The sequence below is a fragment of the Astyanax mexicanus genome, chromosome 17 (genome assembly GCF_023375975.1).
Source record: "Astyanax mexicanus isolate ESR-SI-001 chromosome 17, AstMex3_surface, whole genome shotgun sequence".
NCBI classification, from domain to species: Eukaryota; Metazoa; Chordata; class Actinopteri; order Characiformes; family Acestrorhamphidae; genus Astyanax; species Astyanax mexicanus.
The window spans coordinates 45,394,728-45,406,118 of NC_064424.1; the positions used below are offsets into that span (position 1 = coordinate 45,394,728).

Consider the following 11,391-nt stretch of genomic DNA (forward strand, 5'->3'; position numbering starts at 1 on the left):
ATCATTAAAAAGTTACTTTATTTCAGTAATTCAGTTGAAAATGTAAAACTCATATATTATTATAGATATATTACACACAGAGTGATCTATTTTTTATTTCTTTTATTGTTGATGATAACCAATGAAAACCCAAAAATCAGTGTCTCAGAAAAAAAGAATTATATAAGACCATTTGATACTTTTTTCAGTGTGGGCAGTGTGCCAAGTCCTGCTGGAAAATGAAATCCACAAGCATGAAGTGCTGTAAGATTTTGTGGTAAAACAAAACTGCACTGACTTTAGACTTGATAATAAAACACAGTGGATCAACACCAGCAGATGACATATCTCTCCAAACCATCACTGATCATCAGTAAATTTTACATTTCATTTGTAAATCAAAGGACCTGGAGTCTGGAGGAAGAGTGGAGAGACACACAGTCCAAACTGCTCGAGGTCTAGTGGGAAGTTTCCACCAATCAGTGATGGTTTAGAGAGTCATGCTAAGTCTATGACTCCTACTAAGTCCACTGAATTACCTCAGAACTAAATATCTCGAAGATGGCTGTTATTGAATTATTTTATTTTTAGTAATTGTGATGTGGCAATAAATCACACTCTTTCTTTTATCTCTCTTTCATCCTTTTTTTCTATCTGCTCCTCTCTCTCTCTCTGATAGATTATGAGTTGCTGGTAGAGAATGATATGGTTCCAGTGCGCAGTCGTGGGTTTGGTTTTGCTGGAGCGTTCGACATTCAGGAACCAGTTCAGTTTGAAGCGAGGCACCTCATCTTCCTCCAGCAGCTGGGGAAGGTACAGTACAATACATCTCTCTATCTTCATCTTTACTCTTGATTTTACAGGAAGTCTTGATGGCTTTATGGTACAGTAAATATGTAGTGTAAAGTTTTCATTACCTGTTCTATATGATTGCTCAAAAGGTAGGTTTGTTAGATTAGCCAGCATGCTAACTGGCCTTGTCAATATGTGCCCACAAGAGATAAATTTGGGGCGAGGTCACAAAAGTGTTAAACAAACCACAATCTGGTTTATATGTAGGATTAATTAAAGTATCACCTCTTGTTTAGATGATCAGTTTTGAACATCTCTGCTGGATTTTCTTAGTCAGTTTTATGAGGTAGAGTCACCTGGAATTCAGGCTTTCAGTTAACAGCTGTGCTGAACTCATCAAGAGTTAATTACTTGAATTTCTTGTCTTTTAATAAAGTGTTTGAAAGCATCAGTTGTAAAGTAGTGAAGAGGTAGAGTTACAGGTATACAGTGAAAAGCTCTTTTTGAGTAATGTTATACGTTATGAGGATGAAACTGGCCCTCATCAGGACTGCCCCAGAGAAGGAGGAAAATGTAGGAAAAATATAATTCAAATTTTTCTATTATTGAAAATGTATGAATAGGTTACTACAGAACATCACACCACTCATGTCCTCAGTGTGATCATGAATAGCCTCTTGTTGCTCCAAAACTGAACTATACTATACTGGTATTAATCCATCACACATGCTCTCTCTCTCTCTCTCTCTCTCTCTCTCTCTCTCTCTCTCTCTCTCTCTCTCTGTATCTCTGTGTATCTCTGTGCAGGGTAACTTTGGCAGTGTGGAGAAATGTCGTTATGACCCTCTGCAGGATAACACAGGTGAGGTCGTGGCAGTGAAGAAGCTTCAGCACAGCACGGCGGATCACCTGCGCGACTTCGAGAGAGAAATCGAGATCCTGAAATCACTGCAGCACGAAAACATTGTTAAATATAAAGGAGTCTGTTATACTGCAGGTGAGATTATTATTCAAGAGTCTGTCTGTAATAATTTATATATTCTGACCATCAAAGATTTACCTACTCTGTGAAGCTTTCTTTATACATGCTGTGAAATGCTCTGATTTTTACTTTAAATTGTGGGAAATTGTTCTTGCAAAACCTTTTATCTTTTTTTAGCTCTTGTGCATCATGTCAAAAAATATATATATGCATTGACTTCTATTGAAAGTTCATAAGCATTTCCTTGCCATGCACAGTTTCCATTGTGGAGATATTGTTTTCAGTTCTTGCAGTCTGAATTGTATTGTATTTATTTATTCTGAGATTAATTTATAGTCTGATTCACAGTCTGATTGTAGGATTCTCTTTCCTCTCCAGGTCGTAAAAACCTGCGGTTGATAATGGAGTATCTGCCGTTTGGAAGTTTGAGGGAATACCTCTCTAAGAACAAGGAACGATTCGATCACAAGAAGCTTCTGCACTACGCCTCACAAATCTGCAAAGTATGTTTAACACTGATCAACAACCTGAACAAAGTCAATTAAGTTTAAGTTAAAGTAAAATTCTCACACATTCCAATGTAATGATAATTTTAAAAGTACTTTGAAATAGTCTTTAGCCCTACATGGATAGGATTAATTTCTCAGGGGGTTCTGGGGTAGTTCTCTTTTATGGGGGGTCCTCTGTGATTTTATTCCCGTATGGAACGACCATCTGAGAAAATTACAGGCTGAATTATCTACTGTTTTTCTCTGAACTCCGTGCTCCTCCGGTAATTTTAGTCCCGTCCAGACGCACATCTCTGAGTTTCGTCTCCTCGCCTTTAATAAAATAGCTATTTGTCCACTGCCGCGCACCGTGATTACTGTACACTTTGGCCACACGTTTCCACGGAGATCCACGTAAAAACACAACAGGGAGTGGAAATGGAGGAGCTACTGAACTTGATGATGTCACGTGACCGAGAAAGCCCCAAAAAACTCACTGGTTCTCCTGTTTTTTCAATTTCAGTCCAGATGCAGGAGTTTTATCACTGAGTAGAAGTATGAAATATTTTACACAGACGTCCCCCTGATAAACTAATCCTGTCCAGATAGAGCTTTTGTTAAGATAATTCAAGTCAAACTTATTAATATGATGTCTGTATTCGACTACTGTGTAAATGATAGCTGCTGTCATCACATTTTTGCAACGTAAAATCAGAATAATCAAATCAAAATGATCAAATTCCCACCCAGTAAACACCATCCTGAGAACTGACCTGCTGAATCTGTGTCTGTGTGTGTGTGTTTGTGTGTGTGTGTGTGTGTGTGTGTGTGTTAAAGGGAATGGACTATCTGGGATTTAAGCGCTATGTACACAGAGATTTAGCCACGCGGAACATCCTGGTCGAGAGTGAGAACCGGGTTAAAATCGGTGATTTCGGATTGACCAAGGTTCTGCCTCAGGATAAGGATTATTACACGGTCAGAGAACCAGGAGAGAGCCCAATATTCTGGTGAGAAATCAAACATGGGCACACACACACACACACACACACACACACACACACACACACACACACACACAAAAACACACACACTTCTTAAACCTAATCCAGGATTATTGCTCTGTTGTTATGATATAATGTAATTAAGCTTTGTGAGAACAGCTTTTCTAAAACAAAAAAGGGCTTTAACAGTAAAAAGCTAGTTTTAGATATTAAGCTTATTAAGACTTATTTAGTAAGTTACTACTATAAATGATCTAACCTACTTTATTTAATTTAGATTATTTGTTAAGTAATTACTATCATAAAATGCAATATTAAATATTCAGTAACTAAAAAACAACTAATAATGGGCAGTATCTATATACATTATGAATACTGTAGGTACGATAGTATGTCTTTTATAGTACCTATATAAATGGTCAATACTATGAATTATTATCACTTCAGAATTTTACATTAATTATTCACTGTCTTCGGTAATTATTATTAATATAACTTATTTAGAAACTACTATAAATGATCTAACCTACTTTAATCGTTTGATAAAGTTTAGTATTAATTATTCAGTAACTACTAAAAATAGTCAGTATCTATATGCATTATGAATACAGTGAATACTTCAGTAGGTACAATAGTAGAGTAGAGCATATGTATGACTTTTATAGCACCTATATAAATGATCAATACTATGAATTATTATCTCTTCAGCATTTGATATTAATTATTTGGTGTCTTCTGTATTTATTTGTAATATAACTTATTTAGAAACTACTATAAATGATAAATACTGTGAATTGTAAATAATTTACTATACATTACTGTCGGTTGTTTCAGTATGTTCTATAAAATGCGAATGCATCTAGTAAAAGTCATCAGTGCTTGATTTTGACGATGGTGTTGATGATGAGGATTTTAATAGTTTAAAATGTGTTTATTGTGTTATAGGTACGCTCCTGAGTCTCTGACGGAGAGTAAGTTCTCGGTGGCGTCGGACGTGTGGAGTTTTGGAGTGGTTCTGTACGAGCTCTTCACCTACAGTGATAAAATCTGCAGTCCTCCTGCTGTAAGTCTGCCTGACTGTACCTGGGCATTCTTTTACAATTTTCTTTTTTTTAATAAGAGAAGCAAATATGTAGTTAAATCAGCTGGACACAGAATATCATCTTGCAAACTGTATCTGTAAACCATGCTTACCTCAGCTAGTTGGTTTAAAGTGGTTTCTTACACTGTGTAGGTCCTATAATACCAATGATACCATTTTTATCAGAGCAGAACCTTCATATCAAATAATGGTTATGAAATTATTATTGTGTCATTTATGAAACATCAGGATTTTAACCTTAAATGATAATTCCGCCGTTTTTTCTGTTTTAAAATTGGTGTTAAAATTGCCCCTCAGGTGTTTATGGAGAAGATGGGTATTGATAAGCAGGGACAGATGATCGTTTATCACCTGATAGATCTGCTCAAGCGTAACTACAGACTGCCTGCTCCTGAAGGATGTCCTGATGAGGTAATAAACACAAACACACTGTGTTAAATGAAATGTGCACTTTTTTCTTTAAATGTGGGCTTGTTAATTAATTTATTTTTTTTAGCTGTGCTAAAATATCGCTAAAATAGGGCTCAGATTTATATTACTTTCCTTTACAACAGCATTGATTGATTGTTTCTTTTCCCTTTCTCAGGTTCACTCCCTGATGAATGACTGCTGGGCAACGGACCCCAACCAGCGTCCGTCCTTCAAGTCTCTGGGCCGCTCTGTGGACACTATCAGAGAGAGTAAAGAGGGCTGAAGGGGGAGTAGTTTCTGCACTGCCCACTGGAGGGCGCTACTACTGCAGCCACTGAGGCGCTCACATGACTCTGGCAGAGTGAACTGGCACTGAGGGCACTGAGCGCTGTCGGTGAACACAGAGCAGCACAGAGGAGCGTGTGTTAGTTCTGCTTCTGCAGAGGATCACGCTCACTGTGCTTTAAGGATTTCTGTATTACTGGAGAAAGGAAAGAGGCTTCCAGAAAATCTACAGCTGATTTAATACTTTACTCAACAACAGGTTTCATCAGGAAGATCAACCTGACTTAAGGTCGACCTGACTTGAACCTTCACATGTCCATGTTTTATATCTTATTTTTATTTTATTTTTTATTTTTAATTGTTTGCTTAATTTTTTCTAATCATATAATCATGTGAAACAATTCAAGCACCCCTTGATTTTTTTTCTAAGCATTTGTAAACATATTTAAACATACAGACATATTGATCTTCATGGGAACAGTATGGAGTCCATTTTTATGGAGTGTTCTAAAAGTTGTAAATGTTTAAATGGTGGTGTGTGTATTATAGGGGATATAATTGCAGCTGTAATTTGCAAGACATGTCTTTTGTTCTTGTTTGTTTGTGTGTATGTTGGTGATTTAATGTGTATATATTTGTACAGATGAATTTAAGTGGAGTATGTGAGTATGCAAGTGTGTGTGTGTATATTTGTTTGTGTGTGGGTGTTTTAAAAGGGGTGGTATATAATTAACAATCCTTATTCATCTTTTATGCTGTGAAACAAATATTCCTAATACTTTTTTTCAGCAGTTGTCAGTAGTTTATTAGGGTTTCTGAGGTTTTCACTCATAATGATCATAACGATGGAGTTGATTATTATGTGCCCTAAGAAAAGACTGTCCAATTAATAATGACCTTCTGGGTCATTATCATAATACTGTGCCTTTTGCGCCACAACATTTTTTAGAAAACATATTGTGTTTTTTTTTTTTTTTTAAGTCTTTTGAATACAACTTACACTATATAGCCAAAATTATTCACTCACCCATCCAAATAATTGAATTCATGTGTTCTAATCACTTCCATGGCCACAGGTGTATAAAACCAAACAGCTAGGCATGCTGGGACTGCTTCTACAAACACTGTGAAGAAGAATGGATCAGTGAATTCCAGCACTGTGGTGCCGTGAGAGGATGCAGTATTGTAAAGCACATCGCTTCTGGACTCTAGAGCAGTGAAGAAGTGCTCTCTGAAGTGACTAATCACACTTCTCTGTCTGTCTATCCAGTGGAAAAGTCTGGGTTTGGCAGTTGCAGGAGAACCGCACTCGGAGTATTTGTCTGAGTGCATTTTGCCAAGTGTAAAGTTTGGTAGAGGGGGGATCATTATGGTGTGGGGTTGTTTGTCAGGAGCTGGGCTCAGCCCTTATTCTCCAGTGAAATGAACTCTTAATGCTTCAGCAGAACGAGAGATTTTGGACAATTTCTCGCTTCCAGTTTAAAGATGTCCCCTACCAGTGCACAAGACCTGGATGAGCGAATCTGGTGTGGAAGATCTTGTCTGGCCTAAACCTGATAGAACACCTTTGGGATGAATAAGAGCAGAGAGACTATGAGCCTGAACTGCTCCTTCAACATCAGTGTCTGACTACACAAACATAAACACACTTCTGGAATAATGGTCAAAAATGCCTATAAACACACTCCTAAACCTGGTGGAAAGCCTTTCGAGAGGAGTTAAAGCTGTTACAGCTGTAAAGGTTGGACTGACCTCATATTAAACCCTATGGATTAAGAATGGGAATTGACTTTGTCCGCTCTGTTATGGCAAAAAAAATGGACAATTTTAATGATAATAGTCATTTAATGAAAATGTGGTTGAAAATATTCAGTTGCAAACATTCTAAATTGTTCACTATGACTTTTGACTTTGTTCTGTTTCAGATTTTAGTGCTTTATTAAACGCAAGGCACCACAATCATAATAAATACAGACTATGACATTTTTATTAACGTTTTTAAATGGTAACTAATCCCCCTGGTTGAAAAAGGCTAAAAAATGGGAGAGGTAGTTTGGGAGGGGTGCTGGGTGATGTATGGGTTTAGGGGCGGGGCAGGAGGGAGAGCTAATTGGCTGAGCTGCAGCAGCAGCAGTGATCTTATTATCTATCAATAATATGTTTCATTACTTCAAGGAAAAACATTTTAGCTATTAATAAAAAAGTATATAGTTTAGGGTTTAGTGGCTCTTTAAAATTTTCTTATAGGAAGTTTGGCCGTTGGAGTTAAAATCATAAAATCATCAGTCTTTTTTTTTTTTTTACAGTAACATTTATTTATTTATTAGCTATTAGTTTACATTCTCACAGCATACAGTATTTACATGTTTATTCTGGTCAGACATTGGTCAGAAACATCTACACACACTCAAACATAACATAACCCTTTTTTCACCCTTTTTACCCATCCCTCTCCATCCATCCCCCCCAACCCTCCCCCTGTATCTGTCCGTTCCTCAACAGAGGCGTCCGATGTCGTTCTTGGTGCAGCCCTGGTTGCAGCACATTCCAGCCAAGCCTAAAGAGAAGTTACGCTTCTTCCTGTCCGCCTGCTGCTGCTGCTGCTGCTGCCAGCTGATGTCCATTTTTCTGAGGCGTCCAGAAGGAAACAGAGCGTCCAGCCAGGTCCTGACCCCTCCGTCCCTCAGGCCGTCCTCAGACGGGTCCAGCTCCACTGGGCCTCTCTGGGTTTGTTCACCCATGGCCTGGAGAAGATCACTGAGAGAGGGGGAGGAGGAGGATGATGAAGAGGAGGAGGAGAGGAAGGAGGGCTGCTGGTTGTTGTTGTTGGTGGTGGTTTGGGTCCAGATTGACTCTTCGTTTCTGTCAAAAGGATTTTGGTAGGAACTTAGAAAGAAAGGACCTGAGAAAAATAGGGAAAAAAGAAGAGAAGATGAGAAAATAGGAAGAACCATTTTTTATTTTTCCTAATTTTTATCCCATTTTCTCCCAATTTACAAGGCCAATTACCCAACCCTCTCATTAGGACTCTAATGCCCTATCACTAGCATTGCCAAGTAGCATCACAGTGTTAACGTTCGGAGGAAAGCGCAGCGACTCGGTTCTGATACACCAGCTCACAGATGCAGCCTTGTGCTGATCCACATCACCCTAGGAGTGATGAGGGGAAAGAGTGCCATCTACTGTACTGTACCCCCCCAGAGAGAGCAAAGCCAATTGTGCTCTCTCAGGGCTCCGGTAGCTGATGGCAAGCTACATGAACAGGATTCGAACCGGTGACCTCCTAACCACAGTGGCAGCTCCTTAGTCCGCTGAGCACTCAGAGCCCCAGTAGGAAGAACCTTTAATGAAGAACCTTTTTCTAGAACGTTTACTCAATTTAAAGCATCCACACATTGTTCTTGGCTGGATTCAATTCTAATACAAATCTTCCATTGGTGTAAAACTCTAAAAAAAAAAACCCTTATATAAAGAGTTTTTTAGACTCTTTCAAAAGGTTTTTTTTTGCACTTCATTCATCAAATAATTCCAAGAAGGTTTTGGTTAATTATGTTCTCAACACTTTTAGATAGAAGTAACACTTTCATATGTTTTTTTTTCTGAGGCATTACTTAAAGAACCCTTCCTAGCACTTTTATCTTTATTTTTCTTTGTAGTAAAAAAATGTAAAAACTTAAAAAATAAAAGTAGAAACATAAAGGAGCTTTACATAAGGATTCTACACCAATTAAAGGTATCTTAAATTATCTGTATAAACCAAATAATAAACAACAATGTGGAGTCTCTTAAAAACTATTTACACAAATAAATATTATAGTAATATTACTATTATTATAGTTTTATGATTATTATTATTATTATAGTAATGTTACTAGTATTAGTACACTATAGTATAGTATTATTTATTTAGAATGTTATTAAAGGTACAAATATCCAAATTTCTTCTATAAAGGTTAAAGAATAAGCGTCTAATATAAAGAAACCCTGAAAAGAGACCTTGAAAAAACGTCCTGAATAAAAGAATGTTTAAATTCAACACCAAATAATGACCAAGTTAAGAACAATTTGCAGACTTTTAAAAACGATATTATACGAATTAAGTTGTTTTGCACTTTTATAAAGTAATAAAACGCTACAAATGTCCATATTTCTAATGGAAAAAGGGAACGTGTTTAATTTTAACACTTATTTTTATTTCAAACTAAATGGAACGCAGTTTCCTTCGAACCATATTAATTTAACAATATATTTCTAGAGAAATTCTAAAGAATCGTATTATAGCGCACATTTATATAAAACCATATTCTTACAAGTTTAATAAGCAACACTTACAAACTTAATAAACTAAACACTCTACTTGCAAGTAAGTAGTTACTTTTGATAGAGTTATTTATTCGGAAAAGCAGGTATAAGAATATTTGTCTGCTGTTAAAATCTACAAGGTAACATTATTTGACATATATTCTGTTCAGCGTCAGTTACTGGTAACTAAACAAAAAAATATTATTCAGAATAATAATACAATCTTTGCATAATAATAATAACAATAACAATAATAATAATAACAATAATAATAATAATAATAATAAGAAGAAGAAGAAGAAGAAGAAGAAGAAGAAGAAGAAGGAAGGAATAAACACCGCTAAATAAATGTTCCTGTCCGCAAACGTTTAAATTTGCAAAACATATATTACTAAAATAATAAATATGGAGAAATATAAAAATGCTATACTGATGAAACCATGATTAACCTTTTTATCTTTTTAAAGGTGTTGTTATTATAATTTGAAGACTGTAGTTAAAACTGCCTTTAAAAAAAAGAATCGGTAATTACAGATATTCTGTTACTACCATAAATTGTTTTAACTAGATAAATGTTTTTATGATTACTGAAAATAATAATATTCGACTAAAGAACATTCTATTACATCTGAAAATTTCTCTAAACTGATTCTTGAAGTTCTCTATGAATTCTAAAAGAAAGGGTTTTATTATCATCATCACAGTTTTACATAACTACTGAAAAAATGTTCTGAGACTTTAAATATAACATTTTTTAAATAACATGTTTAACCAAGAATTTATAAGAAGGTTTTATTCTCCAACAAAGAGAATAATAATTCACAATTAATTCACAAAATCAAACTTTAAAGTTCTTGGTAAATTCCAAGTGTTTTTTAATGTCCACATTTCAGATTGAATTTACTTATATAAATTATTAAAAACGCTCTGTTATTTGTGTACCTTTTTTAAAATGAGGGGAAAAATAGGTACAGCTCAGGTTTTTTATTTATTTTATTTGTTTGTTTGTTTGTTTTGTTTTATGTGGAATTATTCTTCAACATTTACAATTTTACAACTTTGAATACAGAAAACTTCAAAAAAAGATTGAGTTGAGTTAATTGGTAAGTTTTAGTTAGATTATTTTACAGCATATTTTAAGTATGAATGGAACAGAATAGGATTCGGTTTATTTAACTCAAATGGTTACCTGCAGTTTATTAGAAATTTACGTAGAACTATTTGAACTATAAAAAAAGTGTGGTGGTAAAAGTGAGCAAACGAAGATGTATTTTTATATATATATATAATTTTATAATTATTTTAGTGCAGAACAGACTCTTATGCAGCATCATCTCCATCCGAAATCACTGAACTATAAATCAATATACTCTTTTTTAGTATTGTTTGAGATGTTTTAAGATGATGTTCGGGATGCTACTCACTGTCCTGGTCGATCCTCTCGCGCTCCTGCTCCACACCTCTCCTCCACCTGGATCCCCCGCAGGTGAAGATAACGGCTCTGATGAACTCCCTCCCGCACAGCTTCACCCCATAATCCCTCTGCAGAGCCCCCTCGCCCGCACACACCCCCACCCCACACACCAACACCACCCCCAGCATCAGCACCACCCAGCACAGCCGCGCGCGCGCCATCAGACCGGACCGGACCTGCCCAAGACACTATACTGGATCTCCAGAGATACTGGGCTGCGCTCGGGACCGAGATCCGGTTCACTGCCCCTCTGCCGCACGCGCGCTTCATTTATACCCCCACACCAGTCCCTGACCAACGTCACGCCCCCCTCCCTCCAATCAGCCCATCAAAAACCGATTACTCACCACTCATCTGCCCTCAGGCCCCGTCCAATCACCGCTCTCTCCAACAGCTCCTGAGAACTTCCATCCAACATCCACAACACCCAAAACTACAGGAGGTATACCTCATCAACCCCCTCTAACTCAAACTACAGTGGCCTATACCTCATCAACCCCCTCTAACTCAAACTACTGGAGGTATACCTCATCAACCCCCTCTAACTCAAACTACTGGAGGTATACCTCATC

General features: G+C 36.7%; 2 protein-coding genes across 4 annotated transcripts in view; one reads left to right on the forward strand and one right to left on the reverse strand.

Moving 5' to 3' along the window:
- Positions 1 to 7,012, forward strand: part of jak2a (Janus kinase 2a) — a 55,127-nt gene extending 48,115 nt beyond the window's left edge. For all 3 annotated transcript variants that reach the window (XM_007252799.4, XM_049466320.1, XM_049466321.1), the window contains exons 18-24: positions 659 to 792; positions 1,579 to 1,768; positions 2,132 to 2,256; positions 3,079 to 3,251; positions 4,191 to 4,308; positions 4,645 to 4,758; positions 4,934 to 7,012. In XM_007252799.4, coding sequence (XP_007252861.3) covers positions 659 to 792; positions 1,579 to 1,768; positions 2,132 to 2,256; positions 3,079 to 3,251; positions 4,191 to 4,308; positions 4,645 to 4,758; positions 4,934 to 5,041 — 962 coding nt within the window. In that variant the 3' untranslated portion in view covers positions 5,042 to 7,012. The remainder of the gene's footprint in view (positions 1 to 658; positions 793 to 1,578; positions 1,769 to 2,131; positions 2,257 to 3,078; positions 3,252 to 4,190; positions 4,309 to 4,644; positions 4,759 to 4,933) is intronic.
- A 72-nt stretch (positions 7,013 to 7,084) lies between these two features.
- Positions 7,085 to 11,108, reverse strand: rln1 (relaxin 1). Its single transcript, XM_022676609.2, has 2 exons — positions 10,770 to 11,108; positions 7,085 to 7,945 (listed from the first exon to the last, which is right to left on the reverse strand). Exons 1-2 carry the CDS (start codon positions 10,978 to 10,980, stop codon positions 7,539 to 7,541), a joined length of 618 nt encoding a protein of 205 aa, XP_022532330.2. The 5' UTR covers positions 10,981 to 11,108; the 3' UTR covers positions 7,085 to 7,538.
- Positions 11,109 to 11,391: the final 283 nt, after the last annotated feature.